Here is a 21,441-nt window from a genome sequence, read left to right as displayed (position 1 = left end):
TCAACCCCTAATGCTGGAGAGACAAAATGCCTTATTTCAATGATTTCAAATATTCTTAAGTAAATGAATGTCATATTTTCTAATGAATCCCATGATCTCTTATGATAATTGCTATGGTTTATTCTAGAGAAAGGATAAAAAAACAAATATTTCAAAATAAACAGATAAAACCAGTTTTGACACAAATTTACTCTACAGTTTTAAAAAATCATTAGTTTAATACCAATAGATGCAAAGGCTTGGATTATTGCCAATTCTTGTTTAGTCTTATGTATTCCCTGGTAAAGGAAAGTAATGTTTTAGCCTCTAAAAAAACAGTGGCAAGTCTTGCACAGGCACACTTAGTAAACCAAGAAACAGCTTTAAAAACAGGAGCAGAAGTCATTTAGTCTGTGCAGCTTGCAGTTTGTGGTTTAACATTTAACATACTGCCTTAGCTAATGGGGTCAATGGGAATTCCATGATAACAATAGTGGATAGCCAAGAAAAAATTAATCCCTTAACAATTCTTTGAAAAATGTTAGTCTGTTTACCAGACATCTTTCTTTTCTGTGCTCTTTAAATGTCATCCAGATACTGACATTTCAAGGCAGTTAAAAACCCTTTTGTTTCTGGTCAAAACATCCGACTGCCCTCTGTGGATTTCATTACGTACTAAGAGACCTACACCTGAATGTTATAAATGATTATAACACGAGTGACCATAAAACACACTAACAAAACACAATCCCTGACCAACACTGCGCTTTACAAACAGTCAACAGAAAAATGCACAATGAGAATCAGCTGAGGTGACAAACCCCCTTCACATAAATCATAAAAAGCTCTTTGTACAATTATCCCTCCAGTTCTTTTGGTAAATGCCTCTAAGCCAAACAAGCCATACCTCATGTACATGGAACTGGTCCTTGACCTGAAGAACATCATTGCCAATGTCTCCCATGCCTTCATATGTTGTCTCGGCCTTCAGCAGCCATTCTATTACATTCTCCAGTGATTCTTGGTACGAATTAAGATCTATAGAGCTCACACTGACTGTGCCACTCATTGCACTGGACTCAGAACTCAGAGACATAGTCTGGAATATGAAAACAAGGCATAGGCAATTAATAATGCAATGGTGAACAAAGATCCAGCTAAGTTATATGTACCTTGCATTTTATACCATGTACAAGTGCTGATTTAGATAAAGCACCATATCAGGATGTAGATTTGCTGGACCTTTTCTTAATTGTTTTAAGGAAGGGTGAAGCTACTTGCTGCATGGGCATTTTTTGGTTAGGCAGTGTGTTATGTGTGACAATGCATTGGCTGTGACAGTTTCTCAGACATGATAATGGCCCCATTCAGAATAGGGGACTAACTAGTCCAAGGGCCAAATATGGCCCTGCTAATAGACACTGAATAGCTATCCCATGGGGAATATTCAAGTGGGTCGGCCATATTTGGCCATCGGACTAGTTAGTCCACTGTTCTGAACGAGGCCAATGTGACAATGACACTCTTACCTCATGTGCAGAAGCATGGTGAAGCTGCTTACTGGTGTGTGTGCTGACTGAGACTAGATCTGAGGTAGTAGACATGTTGTCCGAGTCCTCTATCACAATACTAGAGTGAGGCAGGACTTGGAACAAACACATCAAGTACATCATAACAGACTTCTTATCTGGGCAATCTACATTCACATCTGTAAGAAATATCAGTTTGTTTTACAATGGGGGATTTAACTGCCTGGGAAGTCCATGTATAAACAGCTCAAATTCACTGAAGGAAATTACTGAAATTCAAGTACACAGTGCTGTGGAGTATTAAGAATCCATTCAACCAGAGAAACACAGTCCCCATTTGGCCTGGTGGTTGTCCATTTCATAGAATACCGCCTCCAGGTCCCATTTCACCATGAAAGAGCCCCAGCACTGAATGATGTTATAGACATTGAACACTTCATCAACCAGAAGGGCTTGGTTTTTATGTTCTCTCAAATCATAAAAATGGAAAGACTACCTACTGTTTAAACACATCATCATCTGTTAAAAATATAATAAATGACCCAGGTCAACACTGGGTCAAATTCTTATGAGGTAAAAATCAAATATGGACTTCCAAAAATAGATGGTTCATAAAAAGCAGTGTTTCCAGAAATAAACAGTTACACTTCTCTCAATTTAAACAATATGAGTTTACCCTACAAAGGTGACTTAATATAAACAATAGCCCTAATTTTTTGTTCTTACCTTCTGGGTCGAGCAGTTTCTCGATTCCCAAGTGTTCATAGGCAACTTGAAAGGCATGCTCCAGATTGCTTTCATTGTTGTTGCTTAGCAACTCATCAAAGTTAAACAACTGAGGGCTAAATAGAGATTAAACAAAGATGTGTTATCAAATTTGAGGTAACCGTTTTTGCTACAAAGTCATGGTTGCCTTTGAAATAGCATATATTTAACACACTTTTGGCCGTCAGTTTCCTTTGTTTCAAGGTGCTATCATAGAGGCAGTAAAATATAAATTTTCAGAAATAATAAGCACACAACCGTAAAAATTTAGATCACACCTATCCTTAAAAAGAGATACAAAATATTATAATTTTCTTTCTAGCTGGGGATCTATAAATGAACAGATGCTACATAATATTCCATTCAAACATATGGTATTAATAAAATTTCAAAGGCAGCTTCATATCATCATAAAATGAAACTTTTCCCCAAAAGTGCAACTCGGTTTGTTCTCCACACATCCACTTACTTAAATCTATGAAGTAAAGCATTAAATGCCAGTCCATCCCTCCAGCTAGTGGTAAAGTTCCTGACATCTACTCCACGATAGCTAAAAAAACACAACACAATGGTCACAAAAATGTGAACTTCATCACAAGACTGGTTGAGACAATATACTTAACAGCATCAAGTTAGTTTGTTGTATTCCACACAATAACAATGGAACTAAAAACAGACCCCTGTGTTTAAGGGTGGAACTGTGCCAGTTAAGTTGGTCTACGGCAGAATGTGTTTAAGTAGACCAATTTGAATTAATGTATTAGAAGATGTAACACCACATCGGGTGTGACATCAAAATGCATGTCCTTATTTTGACCTAATCTTGTTAGGGATATTTTCTGCAGAGTGTGACAGTGTTTTAGCTGTGTGATTGCAGTGACAGTGTGCTGGCTGTGACAATGTGTTAAGCTATGGCAGTGTGCTTGCTGTGACAGTGATCTACCTACCCTTGGGTTGACTGGCGACACCAAGCCAGCAAGGTTTTCTCCAAGTTTGTCTGCTGCAGATCTGCCATGATCCCTTTCAAAACATCTTTGACCTGGTAAAGTAAAAACACAGGAGCTTGGTTTATAAACCATGTCAATATGTTAGGCATGTGTGTAAATAACCCCATAGAATGCCTAGGATAACACAAAACATCTCTCCAACCATTGTGCAGACTGCTGGGAAACTCAGACTGCAGTTATTATAACAGGGCTATAACCCATTGGCCAGCATTAAGTACAGGTAACCAGCCCTTGCAAGTTAAATACAACCCAATCAATATGCAGCTTAATACTCTACCCTACCTTGTAGTACTTCTTATCCTGTTCAAAACTAGAATTTTAATATCCAACTGTGCAGAAAGGAAAGTCCAATTAAAATTAATTGTCTTCTTGAAGCGAGAAACAACGAGATATCTATTTCAGATTGGCTAAAATAAATACCATTTCATTTTACCCCAAGTAAAATTGCCCTCTGCATAAACAGTCCCTGCAGAGAGCATGTCAGCTCTGATCATTACCACGGAAATATACACATTACAGTGAAAATGTCTAGGTGCAAAAGTTTTTTGTCTGTTATACAAGGCCACGCCTCCTTGCTAATATTAGGGAAAATCAGTTAAAAAGAAGAATGACAAAATGATGCTGGTTATTTCATAGGCACTCTTATCATCCAAACACAACATTACTGCATAAACTTTCTGACTAAATGGCAGCTTAGAACATTAAATATACTGTGGCATAAGATATACATACTTAATATACTACTTACAATTCCAGTCTTTGGCATGTGTGTGTATGTGTTATATTAAAGAGTACCTAAAAATCACAAGATTTCTGACTTGATTCTCTGCCAATTTGCTTGATTTACAGAATCCAGCAAACTACCCTTTGCGAGAACTTAAACAGTTTAACTGTCATCTGGGGTTCATTTTCAAAGCACATCTTCATTTCCACTGCAATAAAGCATTTGCACAACAATCCATCTTCTTTTGTTGGAATGTTTTATTCATTTGCACAGCAGTCCATTTAATGTGCAGACCTTTAACGTTCATTAACGACTTGAACATGATCAGTGTCAACTAAAGCTGCCAACAATTAACAGGCAAAGAATATGCCAAATGACAGCAATAAGTAGTCATAAAAAAATCCCACTCTGTGTATGAAGATTGCCATGGGTTATTATCAACATCGGCATTCAAGGTTCATCTAAGGCAGACATTGTAAATCACACACTATGCAAGAAATAATAAATTATAAGGGATGTTTGGTTAAAAAAGGATTAAATAGGATTTTCTATGTGAAAATAAAGCAGATTGTTTCAAGTATTCTAGTAGCATTAGTTGTGCCATTAATAAAGCATATCATATCTGGCATTCCACCTTTGCTCACTCCATCGCCTGTGGTGATGTATCTCTTGCTCGGTATGGAAGGGGCAGCATGGACCACATTCCAATCAATTCCTCTGCTATCAATTCCATGTCTAAATTACACGGTCGCATTTACCTGGAATCTACTACTCCTGTAACACGTGTCCAGTGATGGGAGAATCAGAACTCACCAGAAAGTCCCTCGGCATGAATCTTGGCATTAAGATTACTCAGAGATGTTTAATTCTCAATGTAATTCTCCACTGAAAACACATGTCTACTATACCCATAGATTATAGCATTATCCTCCTTGGACAGATTGTATTCCCAAACTTTAGGTTGAAAACAAATACCTCTGAGGATTATCAAACACTACAGTTTTATCTTTCCCCATATCTGAAATATGCATGTTGATGCATTTCCATATAATTCCTGCCAACACATTCAATCAAAAGCTAGAATGACTGATGGTCATTCAAAACCCCCTCCCCTGTGAATTATTTACCTATCTACTTTCTTGTATTCCAATCTCTGTAGTGGTTGCTCAGATACTCAGGCCGTCATGTAAAATGGTAGACCCTCACAGTGCTTATGCCCCCCAGCCAACCACACAGTCAAGCAAAGCTCCTAGGAAACTTCGTTTATTTACCAAGCATTTCCAAGTACAGAGTGATGGAGCTCGCTTGCTCTCCACAACTCATGGAGCACAGCCAAAGTGTATTATCAAACCTGGCAGTTTTTTTTCCACAAAAATCTAGATTAAATTATTCCAGCTCTCTGCAGAACCTTACATTTGATAAGGAGGTATGTTGGTGTTAGCAGCTCTAGTGGTCCTCTTGAGCATCATGTTACAACAGCCTGGGTAATACCCACCACAGTAAACCTCAAAACACTTCTGAAGCAACCCTTACTGAATGTAAACACTTGCTTTATTATGCCAGGTCCAAGATGGGTAAAACACACTCCTTCATAAGGATGAAACTTCAGGAACTGCCTTGCTCCAACTCAATGACCCACAGAACTTCTCCTGTTAACAACAGTTTATATACTCTACCAGGTAGATTAAATGGCAGACGCTGCAACAATTTACAGCTGTACTCTAATGCCCTGCAGGAGGCTTCATCTTGTCTACTTGTAATGTCCAGCGCTGGCATGTCTACCATAAACATCTCAACAAGCAGTACCAGATTCAAAAGTCATTCTTTGATGCATTGACAATTATGCAAAAAAAAAAAAAGTGACTTTATTATGTCCAACACTTACATAATTCACAGAATTTTTTTAAAAGGAAAACCAAATTTACTGATGCCTAGAATTGGCATTTGCACTTTTAAAATCTCAACAAGAATAGCAAAGAATACCAAAATAAGAGTTTTTTTATGTCCTCCACGAACTTGCTAACTTGTATAAACCATGAAGATCTAAAAGCATAAATTTTAGACTCATTCTGTGTTAATCTCTTTTTCTTCACCTAAAATGTCATATCATAACCAACATTTAGCAGCCACCCCATGGACCTAATTTTGTTCTGCTGTATAATATATTGCAAGCAATATAACTTAATTCACAATTATTGCAGGATGTTGCTGCTCTATCATCAACATTTCTTGTGCCAACCTGAGAGGACAAACCCGCTGCAAATTGTTATTTGAACACCTACTTTGTTTTGTTAAACTCTACTGAGTGCTGTTATCACCACACACACACACACACACACACACACACACACACACACACACACACACACACACACACACACACACACACACACACACATAAATTCACGAATACATTCTTTTAAACAAGTTTTCTGAGGGCATTTATGTACCAAAACAAAAACAGAAACAAAAACAGTGCAATGTGGTACTCTGCATCAAAGATCTTCCTGTCAAAATAATTTGTGGTGTCTAAGGAAAGTGTTAATCATGCTTATACCACATGGTTGCTTTAACTACTTGCCAGCCCACATAATATAACACAAGACTTTCTGGAGTCGTAAAAACTTTGGATTATGACAGGCCTGTCAACCAAACATGATGACATTTATGCATCAATTTATGACTTTATGAGGCTATGATTACATGCAATTGCCTGCCAATATCTGGACAGTCATCAAATGTTTTACTTCATAGTACTTTTTTTACTTGCCTGCCACTGTAATCATGTGGGCCTGGATGTAGATATAGCCCTTTCACACTTATACAATGCATTGTTTGCCAATTCATAGTAATAGGACAAAAACCTACTGATTTTTTAATAGGATTAACATAGTACCATCATGATTACTTGTTTCATTGTGTAATTTGCTAAGATCAGGTCAAGTATAGCCATGTACATGTATATATAGCACTTGCCTCCCTAATATTTCTATATTAAATTCATTAATACCTACCTGCCAATGTAATATGATACTCCAGACAAGGCCCAGGACAAGTTTGGGGTTACCATCTACTATATCATTACTGCTGATATTCACCAATCGAATCTGAAAAGCCAACAGAAAAAGGGTTGTTTTAACTTCCTCATTGAAATTCACAGCACACAGCAAATGTTGCTCTCAATCTCACAGCCATTCTAGGTGTAACATTACCCACAGGACTGGCTTGTCAGCATCTACAAACACACAATTGTGTATACTGATTGCAAATAACACACTCATTTCCTGTAAATTAATTAGCATAAAAAAGGGAAAGGAAATCATTCTCCGATAACGTTCTTCCACTTTCACCTTTCCCTAAGAACTTGAAGTGGTTTGATATTTTACTATACTTTTCCACCTCAAGTGGCGAGGAGTGCTCGTCACGTATTGAATGCATAAAAAAGCAGGCGTGTGCTCTCCATGCATTGTAAGACCCACCGACCTACTGACATTAATAAAACTCAGAAATTGCCAAATTAGCCTGAAATGTTCCCTTCTATTTATCCAGATAACTGCTGATAAGACACCACAGGAGGCCCTAAAAACAAGAGATGGGACGACCCAAGGAGAGAGAAATGGAAACTCGACACTTGGTATACTGAAGGCCTTTTCTCCCAACAATGACTATGGGTTCAAATATCTTTGGAAACTTTATCATACTTCCGCTCCAGGTTAGCAGACATACTAGTATCTTCTTCTCAGTGGCCTCAAGACATCCCCATGTTTAGGGCATGTTCTTTGTCTTCAGATGATTCAAGCAGCCTTCAATACATAACAGAGGATCCACAATATTATAATATTACCTTGGCGGCCTACCCCAATGAAGAGATGGTTATAAATCTTAGATCAGATGTTAATTGTATTTGTAAAAGCCTTATTCATCTCCTGGTATCAGTGCTTAATGTTCCTCCAATGCCCTGTACACCTGGCACATTTAAAACAATTTATGCGTAGCATGAATCTCTTAAACAGCTTCTCCTCCCTCTTGTCTGCTGACTGGCTCTTTATCCCCAACATGCTAACTCACCAACTCTTCCAAACCGTTACCTGCACCAAACACGCCAGCAATTCAAACCATCTTACAACTGCATAAATGAGCACTACTCATTCTACACACTGACAACACTTACCCTTTCACCAGTTAACAGCCAGATGACGGAGAAAAAAAGAGCCCCTGGATAGCTAAGTGAGGCAGATCAGTAAGAGGACAGGAGGTGTGACTTGTGAGGCTGCTGCAGTCTATATCCCAGTACTGGATGCTTTCAATTAGCGCAAGCCTTCTTGAGTCAGTACTGATTTACCTTACGTGCATGCCAGCCATTCCGAGGCATAGGCGGCTCACATCTGGATCCACACCACAAAGCCTTCACAAAAACCTTTTACAGAAACACAACAAAGTCGACTATGTCAGAACTTGGTTGAGAATGACAGCCACAGCACTTATTTTTTTGTACACAACGGGATCAGCATTCCTGGTGAACCACTTATGGAAATGTTTCCAATTTCCTTAATTACAAGCACTGACAATGATATGAAACTGACAGCTTTTTGAAGTTCTGCTTTCTGAATATCAACACTTTTTGAAGTTCTCCCTGCATTATAAAAACTGGAGCTGTTCTACATTAATTTCTTTGTCTGGCTTGGGTTGGCAGATGCTGGAATTAGACACCAGCTTATTCAAAAGTCATCTTACATGTTTAGTACCTCCTGGCTGAATCATTTATTTACTTTCACCTTCTTTCATCAAATTGAACACAGTAGCTCAGAGCATCAATCTCCTTCTGATTCTCCCTTAGTGAGTGCTAAGCCAAAGATGCATATACACCCAAATCCAGGATTTAAACAACTTTGGGTATATAGAGTATACTTGCTTCACTTGAATATCGTCCAACAGTTTACTGTCAAAATGATCATCTTTCAGTATGTGGCTTTACGGCATTACGTTTTCTAAGAACTAAAACATAAATAATAAAACATAGGTTTTCAATACAAACTGCAGTGCCACCTATTGCAGTGTACTGTTAACTACTTACATTGTAACTGTGATTAAGGATTTGGATCACTCGGTCTACATTATTAAGATGGTGAACTCTCATTCGTCCTCTTTCAGGTTTCTAAAAAAAAAGAGTATATAGTTAGAAAAAAAACATGTTTTTATTTCAGTTATCTGATACTGAACTCAACTGTATTTACTACCTACTCCCCCCCCCCACCAATATTTGCATCACATGACTGACCCAGTATTTCAGCGCATATTTAATTTGTTCAACTTCCCTTCGTGTTTTTGTCAATTACCCATTTGTTGTTGTGACACATTTATCAAATTTTACTCCCAAGAGCAATTTGCAGCAAACACATTCCACCTGCTGAATGTTTGACTACAATGAATATGACCATGTGTATAAATTTTAAAGCTTAGTTCTATTTAGGGCAAAGTGATTGCCGCTTAACTGATAAGGCACTTCCATGTGCTAAAATTCTTATTCAAAGAGCAAATCAAAGAAACTTCTCCACGAATATTAACAGCTTAGAAGTACTTTCCTCACAGCCGAAAATCCAATCATTCTCTGATCACAGTATTATCTCTTGTTATAGTAAACACAACACATCAAATGATCTAATTTTGTCTAATCAAACACATGTTAAACTAGAGAGTAACAAAACACTACCATTCTGCTTGCATTTATAGCCTACTCTTATACAAGTATATCCAGCTTTTTCAGTTTAACTTCCATGTTTTAGGACTGCACCAAGTCACAAGGTGCTTTGTTCCAGGACATCAACTTACCAAGAATCTCTCTGTTAACACTTCCAGCAGAGCCAGGAGGTGAGTCCCATCCTTTAAGTCCTCTATGAGGTCCTGGATAGGAGGGTGGTTGGTCTAGAAGGTAAATACAAATATGCAAGGTCCCGGTTTATGTGATAGCCGATTTGAACATAACGACATGCTTATAGGTACATGGTGCTACCTGTTTCATTACGTTGGATACAGTTAAAATCCCAGATGTGACAGCAAGCTTTGACTGTAGCGTGCTACTTCTATCATTGTGTTAGATGTGACAGCAAGCTATTAGGCTGATGGGGTCAGTGTGTTAGTTGTGGCAATGTGTTGGATATGATAACATGCTATGAGCTGAAGTGTGCTCCTGTGACATTACACTAAATATGCGATATCTGTTTTTGCATCAGATTTTTTTCTGTAATCTTAAAAATATCATCTCCCAATTAAGCAAAAACCTTAGAACTAGAAACTCATATTTCAGCAATTTACAATATGTATTGTGCACAGGTGTGCAGAGATTCTAACATTATTAGAGGTACTATTACCAATGTAGGTGATTCAATAATATTCCATACAATTGCAGAACGTTCAGTAATACATCAAAAATATCCTGAAAAGGAAACTGTTCTAAAAAAATACAAAAAATGGCTCTCAGTTTTGTATATTTATTAACTTCAAATGTATATCTTTATCTTTTAGATGTAAAACACATTTTTCATGGTTAAAATGACATCAACACACATTTGTTGGTAGAATAATTCCAGTGTACTGACCACCACTCTGTGTGTGTGTGTGGGGGGGGGGGGTATGTGTGAGTGGGGAGGGATATCACAGTAGTAATCCTACTGTACACACAAGTCGGATAAGCTTAATACCTAATTGAAATGGTTTGTTTGTTTTTAGAATTCTGAGTGCCAGTCATTAACCACATATAAGCAAAAAATTCAGACTCCACCTCCTCAAAAAAATGAATAAATAAAAAACTACAACTAAATAAAACCATTATTATAAGAGTTCTTATTAATATTTTAAAGACTGAGATGACTGTCCAAAGAACCATAATTAAAAATACACCTTCCATGAGTCATATATCATGCTTATCATTGCATTAATTACTCACAAAGCAATGGCTTACCTTTGAAAACTGAGCATTAATCCATTTCAAAAATGTCTTTTTCTGAACATCCTCCCTCTCATCTGAAACAGAATACCTAGAATATAAATATTCCGCAAAACACAAAGCACTCAACATTTTGCTCTTTTGCTCAACACCATCTTAATGACAGAAAACAATCATTCTTTCATCGGGAAGGTCATTCATGACCCATTTAGGGCAACCTGTTGGTAGCTACATGGATCAAATGAGCTGATAAAACCAGTGGCAGACACGTTGACAAAACGTGTATCATGTCACATACACATAGGGCCACACTTATTACCTGATGGACAGACATGTATGTCATGTCGCCAATGAATACTTATGCTTAACTGCTGTTGATTACCATGGCTCACTGTCTGCCTGAGCAACTACATCTCGTTATTTTCTTACAGGTGGTTTATCACTGCACATACATCATTTTAACTTGAGTGCTGTCAGCTTTCAGAGCTTTTGGAGGAAATAGATGACAAACTGCACAATGATCATGATTTATATTTTGTTTAAGCTTTATAATTCACAGGAATATCGATGATTATGGATCTGCAGAGCCCAGGTCAGATCTTGATGACTAGTTCAATCATGAATTTTCTTCGAGCTGACATGTAGGAAATGTAAGTGCCAATGATGTAGTTATTCTAAATTTCAATAAGAAATACAGAATACATGTAGGCCTGCAATATGGTACAAAATGACTTCATTTATTTCCCTTAGAGCTCTTTTTTTTTATCTTTTATCAAGTTCATATTGATTTAAATTACACATCTATTATTAGCAGTCTGTGTGTAGATATTTTTAACATGTACAGATAATCCACAAATAACATTTCACAAGATAATTAATTCTGCCAAATGTATCTTCGGTCATCAATCACAGGGTTATAAGTTCATTCCAGTTTAATAGCCACAGGCTTGAATATTACCTCGGCTACTTCATCACATACTTAAACTGGTACATTTTTCTATACAGAATGGCGCTCTAGAAAAACAAACTGATGGGAAAGTGGTAACAGAACACAAGTTTCCATCCTGAAATTTCATTGCAATAAATACCATTGCATCAGTTGGGCACAGAGGCACACTGTAATCACACCCTACAGTATCACAAAACATCTGGTAATATGAAAGTGCATAATCCTGGGTCACTAGTCTACTATAAATTATTAGGGCAGTTGAGGATAGTCATTTGCTCATATAACATTACTTTGCCTAGATTAATGAACCTATTTCCACATAAACATGAGGCTCCGGGAAATTGGTTTAATTTAATGAGCAGGTTCAGCATGACAATGTATATTAACTGGAACAGTTTCAACAATAAAACTCAGGAATAGATGCACCAATATTTTTTTACAGAGCAGCTTGTTAGTTGTTCTGCGACATGGAAAATAACTTCAAAAACATTTAATCTTTCAATCTACATTTTTTTCATGACATATTTCCTTGGCAGCAATTTACATTTTTTTCTGGCAGCTATTTTCTATAGTAGTACAGAAATCTCTGGATGCTTCTTGACATTTAGTTACACCCTGGTATCTGCTATATCAAATAGATGTCTTCCAGCAAAAAAAGAGAAAAGATAAGAAATAATACAATTGTAATAATACATCACTAGTGTCAAGTTCAAACAAAAAAGGTACCAGAATGCATCCTAAAATAACTGCAGAAGCTACCTGTCAGAGTGATCAAAGGTAAAATGCAGTGGAATGTTGCTGCGATACAGGCCTCGTTAATCAAAGTAATCACCTCCAGGACAGGAGTTAGGACATTGTGACAAATCGCCCAACACTTACCTAGCTCTGTAGGCAGCAAAGGATACGTCTCCATACAGGGTTCCTTTACACCACACCATACACGTACAAAAAGTACAGGACTTGCTTTATCATATTATAACATTCTTTGCACATTCTTTAACTATGTATCTGAAGCCCTTTCAAATGCTAAGCAGGATCTAACCCAAATTTAGTCCAAGGGGGCTTAACATTGAGCAAATATTTAACCCACCACTACAGCAAGTTAAACCTCCATTGAGGTAAAGCTGTGAGCCCATAACATTTACTCTGGCCAAATTTGTCTGTTTGTACACTGGCCAGTTACATCAGCAGGTGTACTAATCTGCTGGTCAGCTTTTTCAGGGAGTTGGGACAAACTACTAAATGTGTGTCCACTCCACTCAGATCTCATGGTGCCACCTGATAGCATTTACGACCCATAAATCTTTACAAGGGACCCTTAGGAGAGAGAGAGAGAGAGAGAGAGAGAGAGAGAGAGAGAGAGAGAGAGAGAGAAGGGGGATCCACAAAAATTCATTACTTTATAAATAACTCAGATTATCATTTTTTTAACAAATGTTGTGGAATGGTTACTTTCTGAAATTTATAACATATAGCCTAAAATCTTCACAAAACTCAAAAAAAATTTCTGCTCCAAAATTTATTGTATATGACTTTGTCTCACAGTTAAAGCCAATATAAGGAGGATGATAGGGGTAGAAACATACAAGAGAGTACTGCCAAAAGTTTCATTTAGGACAGCAGACTGTTAACAATTCAATGACTTAGTATAAAATTTAAAAATCTCAAAAAATTGTGAATTTGAGCATTCTATAACGAAATTGTCTGTGTGGTAGAGAATCTGTTCAGGTAGAATTTCGCACATATTATGTTATTTCTAAAATAAAAAGGCATTTTGAACCATATTTGGAATAACCCAGAACATTAAGAAACTTAACCAATATCTGGCATCTATCACTGGTACAAAAACTCCAGAAATTAATTTCACTGCAGAATCCATGCCGACAATCAATAGACTGCACAGACACAATTATCAATAAGCCTTCCAAAACAACAGGCATGTCTCGTCAATTCTCTAAAAAAACAATGACCAAAAACTGAAATGGGAACTAAGCCCTCCATTTCATGTAGTCTGTAAATAAACCCACCAACAATCTCTTACAAAAAGAGAAAAAAATATCTGGAGATTCTTTAATATTCCTTTTTGATCTAGGTGTTTAAGTATTTGCAGTTGCAAACCAGCTGTGAAGATTTGGTCTGTGTCAATATTACACCCGAGCTCTGCAAGGTGAAACTTATGGCGAAGGTAAAATTAATGTCAAATAATATTTTCTTTCGGTAGGCTTTTATCTTAATCATTCATCTTAGGTGCGGTAGTTGTAGTACTATAAATGATCTTTCCTGTCTAATCAAGCGGTGGCCACATTCCGGCCTTTGATAGTCGCACTTATCACAGTCACCACTCTGCTGTGGAATATCACGTCCGTCATTTCTCCTTCCTGGCTCTCATTACTCAGGTATAAAATCGAAATCTATATACCAGAACACAGCTTGACCACCAAAGAATACAATATCGTGCCACAGCTATGCCACAATTTTGATAATGAGATAACAATTACATAATCAGCCCTGTGGATGTCAATAAATGCATCATCAAGCACTGGTGAATTTGTACAAAAGCTGACAATACTGTTATCTTGCTAGCAGCTTCTTGCCTTCTACAGTCAGTGTTATCTGGTTGAAATATCAATTCAACAAATACAAGAAGCCACTGATACAAACACTGATGTGTAGGCTTCAGGTGTGTTTGTGTATCTGCATGTGTGTATGCATGTGCGTGTGTGTTTGTGTGTGTGCGTGTGTATATGTAAGTGTGAAGGGGAGTACACAACAACGTGCACATTCCTGCTATACCCCGTGGTCATAACACAATAGAATGACCAAAGACATAGGGTACACAGGCATTACAGGCATACCCTGCTACAAAGAAACTCAGTGAGGGATGGTCTCAAAGCCACAACACCCTGCTACAGAGTCATCCAGGCATGGGAGATACTCTGATGATAAAAATAGGGATAAATTAATTACGCCAATCCCTTTTTTTCCAGTCTTTAATTGAGTATACAAATATTCCCTGAAAATGTACTAGTATGAAATAAGTACTCCACTGTCTCTTTTTAACACTTTTAAGACTTTTTACAGCCTGTCCCACCAGCTGTCTTATCTTGGTGGGCAATATACACTAGGGTGGCAATATATACTATGCACTCTACAGACAAGTGCAATCCACTGGCAGTAAAACAGGAGAGGTGACTTCTCCATGGCTATGCTTACCTGCCCTTTCTCTGATGATATCTCTGAATGTATCACCTTCTGGGTCCTCTACATCATGGTTCGGATGCAGTAAAAATGCCGAATCCGTCATCTTGTTAGCTGTTCTGTTCTCTCACAGAAATATGAAGCAGGCATCCCTTCTAAGGTCTAGCTCCTTTTCCTACGAAATATGAAAAAGGCCAGTAATGAGAAATTAAAAATATCTCGATACACGTGCTCTTAAATAAACCCATCCTCGTGATATGCTTCCTCTAATAAAGTCTATAATAATGTTGATGAAAGCAGTGTTGTACACCTGTGGGGTCTGGGGAGTACCGTACCTGGACCAGCTAACACCTGCCCTGTTCTATGCCCCTGTCCTTCTAATCCTGGAGCTCACAAGCACCAAACCTGTGATTCTTCACATTGCCTGACCACATTAGTTAGTATGTACCTAATATCACTGTTAAAATGAATCCCCTGAGATACCCTCAGTTCCCTAGACCTAAGATCTAATAAACAGTATATTAGATCTTAGCCTAGGCCAAGGAATTCCTTGCCTTGACCAAAGCTATATCCCTGAATGTAAAGACAATAGCACACTAGGGCACCTACACATGTTATAGGAATACTTTTATAATTCAGTTTGGGAGTATCAACTTGATAGGTCTGGACAGAGTTTCAAGGTTAATGGCAAATATATATAAGAGACTGACACTGTCTACAGCTTATCAATATTTTCATTGAATTGATTACTTCTAAAATTTCAATATCAGATGCACTGAATACAGTAAATTACATCTTATCATTTATCAAATAATTGTATTGCTTCATGTATTAAATCAAAATACTAGTACTGTAAAATGTTCAATTGACTCCAGAATGAGATATGTTCTTGGATTACATTAAGAAAACCACGCTGCTGTTCAAAGTTTAAGATCAAAACAGAAGCATTAAACTTGCACTATATGATAAACGACTTTAAACACAATTGTAACACGAAAAATAAATACTGTCTGGCAGAATGTACAACAAGCATGTATTTCCAAGTTCATTATATTGCTAGTAGTGATTAGAAAAAATTCAATTACAAGTACCCAAAAACACTTACCAACCACAGAAAAACAAACTGAAATATAGTTCTAAAGCAACAAGCTTGCTGCGGTAGACAGTAATTGCATAGGACTATCACAGAAAGTTAACTCAGGCTTCACATGCTGTTTTGCAAGATTAGAATGCACAATTTTTTTGTACTTTTCTCTAAATTATTTACCAAACCACATCTGGAAATTTCACTTAAATCTTCCAGGGCATACTCACATTTCACAATGTCATCTCACTTGCACATTTTTGAGCACAACGTACTGCAGCAAGGGACTTTTAGGTGTCCATTTATATAGCTAGAACTATTCTGTTTAGTTGAAGGAATGGACACCAACCTACTTGTCAAATTGATAAAACAACCAAGGTCTGCATCCAAGTTGTTAGCAAAGAAGACAGATCACTAGGAGCCAGATTCTTCATGAGGCTTAAGTGCCCTTTAGTCCATTTCTATAATCATGGCATGTAATCTATGTGATCTCTATGATAATGATGATTTATCTTTATTGTACATCCACAGCCCACCATCTAGTCTACCATCATCCCCAGGCAACTAATCTACATCACACCATGTAATGTAATTATAACTGTCTTCATAGCGCTTTGCTATGCTTGCTGGGCTCCATGTACCACACATACAATCTCTAATGGCTCATATGGCCATGTTTTATCAAGCTTATCATAAATATGCATTCTTCTTTTTCATTTTTCTTCAAAGCTATTTAAGTACGTGATAAACATGTTGTTAACATTTTATGGTAATTTATACTGCCCTCTGTGGTTTGTATCTGTTATAGGACATGCAAGGTATCTCTTACACATCTAAAACACATATAATTCTCACAACTTCTGTCTTTGGACACATTGGTATGCACATTGCACTATCTGTCAGGTATGTCTACTGACTGGTGGACTTGGAACAGGGTTACTTTAGGTTTCCTGACTTAAAGCTTCCATAGAGCATACATATGACAAGGTAGTTATCCCTACCCAAAAAAGAGAAAAAAATGATTATCTGTTTTTTTTTATGTAATATTTCAAACAGGTATGTCAAGTTCTACAAACAATCACAGCTGTTTGCACTAACAGTACACATCTTTTCATTGTAACCTGAACATACCAGAATAATCAGCTATTGAAACACACTTAGAGACAAGCTGAGATACATTAAAGCCTTGAGGCACAACAATCAACAACAGCTTGAGACTGATTTACTATGACAGGGGTGACAATGGTCAGGGTTCCATGGAAGGGGTCAAAAGAAAAGAAACACCAAAGAATTTTAAAGATCAGAGACAGAATAATAACACTGTGCTTCTATCATTCAAGCGCATTTGACTTAAACATTCAGTATTTGTATAGAAATACAATCTCTTCCTTTTTTTGCACACACAAGGTTTATTCACAAACCACCACATGGGAATTAAACATTATTCTTATCTGAACCCTTGATTCTTTGAAAAATACACCCTTTACTTTTTTTCTAAACACCGCATACAGGTTTAAACTGTTAATGAAAACTTTTGGAAATGTTATTGGAACACATAATACATAGAGAAATTGCATTACAAAACTTGTCTTTTTTTTTTTTTTTGTCAATAACTTTATATAAAATCACTTTTTCAAAAGCAGACACTTCGGGGTTGGCACCCATCTTACGTACTATTCCAAAAAAAGATTTAAGATTAAGTGGCCCTTCTTAGTTTTATCATTAAGGGCAAAATGCAAGTCGACTACTTGAAATTCTGTATATAATACTGCACCCCCTCTGCTTCCAATAATATCACCACTTATTTGTTTACTCTAGAGCATGCCTTCTCGTTCACCCCCCCCCCCCCCCTCACCATTCCACACACACACACACTCATACACACAAACACACCCACGCATCTTTGACTATTCGGATAATTACAACACATGCATCTGTCACTACTTATATACTGCCATGGATGTTCTGTGGGCGACTTCCCTAAATAACTAAAAGGTAAAAATGCTATGAATATACCATAACGCTGCTGTTCAGTTTCGTGTAGTAGTTTCGGCTGTAGTTTATCCCACCATCACTGGTCATCCTCGAAACTGCGACCCCTGCGATGACCACTCCTCTTTATTACACCGACAAGCCCCTGTGGTCAAAACAATATTGGGACCACTGCCATTTGATCACGGTGTTAGCAGTCGCAATGTGTACTTTGTTTAGAGCCAAATGCCTGTGACCGTGAACAAACACTGCAGCTTGTGCAACTAAACAAAGGACCATTTTCAGAACTACAGAAGCGGCAAACAATAATTTTGAATTATATTACTTACTTTGCGTGTGCGACTGCACTGTGGTGATTAATTCATTGAAAGTATCATTCCTGTTCATATCCTGCAGCAGTATGGAGATGCCTAGACCCTATGAGAACCTTGATAACTAGTGTGTAATCGGGTCACTCCCCGCGGTTTCAGGCCTGCGACACTTGCCACAGCTCGCATTCAAGTCTCCAAATAAGGAAGAGCACTTTTTCTTGTCAATTACTCGATCGAAGTCTGAATTCTTATTAATGCCACATGTAACTTGTCTTTGTGTTGGTGTCATTCACTTCATTCACTAAATACACATGCCTCGAGTTCCATTGTGCCATTTGTCATTCCGTCTGTCATTTGACTTTCATGATGGGTGCTTTCCATTTACCAGTTCAAATTCGATGAGTTTCACAGAGCTATATTTATCTTTACAAAAACTAATAATCTCACAGGGAGGTATGTTTATGATCAGTGTATGTATAATTGGAACTGGGCAACTAAGTAAGGCTTGATAATGTCTCAGAATCATGGAATATTCTCCACCAAAGAATATTTTATTTTGGCCGGTCTGTATTTATAGCTACAGTCATATTTATTTATTTGAAAAGTTTTATTTTATTTTACTTTATACTAGTGTTTTTACACGTACATCTGGGACATAATTGCCATTGAATTAAAAAATGAATGCCCCAATATAAATTAGAAACATTTTACACCGTGTAAAAACAACAGTAAAGAGACTAGTACAGTATATCTGTGGAACCATGGGGTTTTCAGCGATTTTTTATTTATTTATTTATTTGAAAAGTAGATGTTTTCTTTTTGGCATGAATCTACGAAATGAGTCGACCAATATTTTCTCAGAGACCAAGATTATTAAAAAATGTAACTGTGTAGAACTACACTATCAAGTATCCAAAACTGCCGCTGTTTTCGTTATCATAGGGATATTATATTCTCCCTGTGTCTGTTAATGATTGCGTAGGTTTACAGAAAGTCATTCTCAGCATGCAGATTTATACTTCCAATATATCAGTAGGCCCGATTTTTTTTCTTTTTATGTTCTTCTTTTCCTGTCTTTTTCTCAAGATATTGAAGATAGTCTTGCAACAGAAAACATGTTTCATTCCAAATTTCAACTTTTTTTAATCACATGATATCAAAAAAATTCTAATATGAAGGCCCACTAGAATCTTGCAGCAATGGAATATTTTAAGCCGCATACAATACATGCATAGCCGGAATAAATAAGCCACTGTACAGAAATCGAATTGCATTTTATCAGAATGATGAATTTAATTAAATCATAAGACGTCACTTATTCACGAGGGAAATCTTTGAAAATATTGACAAAGATGAAAAATTCCCCTTCAATGGAAGAGACTGTCTGATAAAAAAATAATTTAATAAATCGAAAAGCTGTTCATGTAAATACAAATTCTTTAAGCTAACAATGGGACAAAGGAGGTTTAAAGCCCTCGAGCATGTGAAAATTGCACTCGCACGTGCATTTTTTTTTTTTGGGGGGGGGGCGCATTTTTGTTGGGTATCATCTAAAAGATATATAGTTGTTATTTGCTTAAAAATAAAAAGGATCACTGCGTGTCTCTTAAAGTACAACAACCTCCTCTTTCTAAATAATCACGCTAATAAGGGCCTATTGATTTATGTACTTTTTTAATCTATAGATTTATCAGTTTAAACATCAGCGTGGAATTAAAAAGAAGCAAACAGATTCTCCCATACACCCAAAAAAATAGGTATAGATCATACTCCCACTTGAGTGTTATACGCTATTCTTCTTCTTAGATTTCATTTGCCCGTGAACCCACCAAGATCGCAATTTCCTGAAACGGCAGTGTTATTGTTCTCGCCTTGATAGGATTGTGCATTGTAAGAGAAGTAAATGAGCTCCGCTACAAAAAGACGCTGTACCTTTGCTCTTGACGCCTTTCGTAGAATGTGATAAGGCTTATTGAATACACTGTTCTTGAATTTCTTTGCAGATTACCTGCTTTATCTTAATAAGCGAGTTGGAAGACAATTGCTCCCAAGTGATTTAAGGTGCGCATTATTTCCAGGTCCAGTATTATTGATAAAACCAGATTAGATATGTTTTCATTTCCTTGTGCAATGTCTCCATCTTAGTAACACAGGTGCCAGTTATGACTGTGTAGGTTTTCATGCAGTGCATATGACAATCACGATACCATTGATTTTTCCGGGGAAAAAATGACGCATGCATGTCTTGTTAAAACGAAGGAAATGAAAAGTCGATAAACGTTCCACTTCTTTTGAAAATTCAGATTGTTGCAATCGCTCATCAAAACACCAATTAATTGGTTTTGTATTTTGACAAAACATTAACCTATGTACATGCTGGTTTATTGATCTTCACTTAAAGACCTTAAAAAGTGAAATAGAACGTGCAGCCGGTACTCCTGAGCGTATAGAGAGTAAACCTTTTCAAACACTAGCCGTCTGTAAATACAGGCATCACTCATTGTCCTCATGAAATTTATAATGTTATTTTTAGAAACTAGTTTCAAACCATCTTTAATTGAGAACACAAGCTTCTGCTTCAACAAAGCAATTTCTTCAGATAAGAATTGGGATACCATGTGTGATACCACGTGTCAGGGAAGCCATTGACTCGAAGTTGTCAGGTGAGCTGCCGATGCTACTGTTTGACAGCAAGCCCAGTCCGCAGCACAATCACTTGGCACAACTGACACATTTTTCGGCAATTGCAAATTTTATTCATTGAAGAATCTGAAGAATGGTTACAAATAATAGCGCTTGGTACAGTAGAGGGAGGATTTATCCAAAATTTTGCGAGAGGATACTCTTTGGGATACTCTTTTGTGCACTTTTTGTAGAAGAATTTGAATGTAATGGCGTAAGCAATGTTGTCACGAACTGCGCTAACAAAAAGCCACAGTGAGACATTTTGGCTTCATTCA

General features: G+C 37.1%; 1 protein-coding gene across 13 annotated transcripts in view; it reads right to left on the bottom strand.

Annotated features, from left to right (window-relative positions):
- Positions 1-18,687, bottom strand: part of LOC106175622 (dystrophin) — a 95,539-nt gene extending 76,852 nt beyond the window's left edge. For 8 of the 13 annotated variants that reach the window (XR_015332159.1, XR_015332160.1, XM_087002330.1 and 5 more), the window contains exons 1-11: positions 18,500-18,687; positions 15,110-15,269; positions 10,963-11,024; positions 9,834-9,926; positions 9,079-9,159; positions 7,019-7,111; positions 3,221-3,312; positions 2,743-2,823; positions 2,235-2,350; positions 1,509-1,687; positions 887-1,078 (exon numbers count right to left, since the gene is read on the bottom strand). Coding sequence is in view for 11 of the 13 variants with exons in the window: in XM_087002330.1 (XP_086858456.1) it covers positions 887-1,078; positions 1,509-1,687; positions 2,235-2,350; positions 2,743-2,823; positions 3,221-3,312; positions 7,019-7,111; positions 9,079-9,159; positions 9,834-9,926; positions 10,963-11,024; positions 15,110-15,200 (1,080 nt within the window). In the remaining 2 variants the exon portion in view is untranslated. Of the gene's footprint in view, positions 1-886; positions 1,079-1,508; positions 1,688-2,234; positions 2,351-2,742; positions 2,824-3,220; positions 3,313-7,018; positions 7,112-8,175; positions 8,350-9,078; positions 9,160-9,833; positions 9,927-10,962; positions 11,025-12,775; positions 12,901-15,109; positions 15,270-15,429; positions 15,449-16,408; positions 16,581-18,194; positions 18,409-18,499 lie in introns of those variants that run through there. The other 5 variants (XM_087002332.1, XM_087002331.1, XM_087002333.1 and 2 more) reach the window with 5 other exon arrangements.
- Positions 18,688-21,441: the final 2,754 nt, after the last annotated feature.

This window comes from Lingula anatina, chromosome 1 (assembly GCF_051362555.1).
Source record: "Lingula anatina isolate TDL-2025a chromosome 1, LinAna3.0, whole genome shotgun sequence".
In the NCBI taxonomy this organism is placed as follows: Eukaryota; Metazoa; Brachiopoda; class Lingulata; order Lingulida; family Lingulidae; genus Lingula; species Lingula anatina.
The sequence above is the reverse complement of the archived record's forward strand: the minus strand, read 5'-3'. Positions and strand labels throughout refer to the sequence as shown.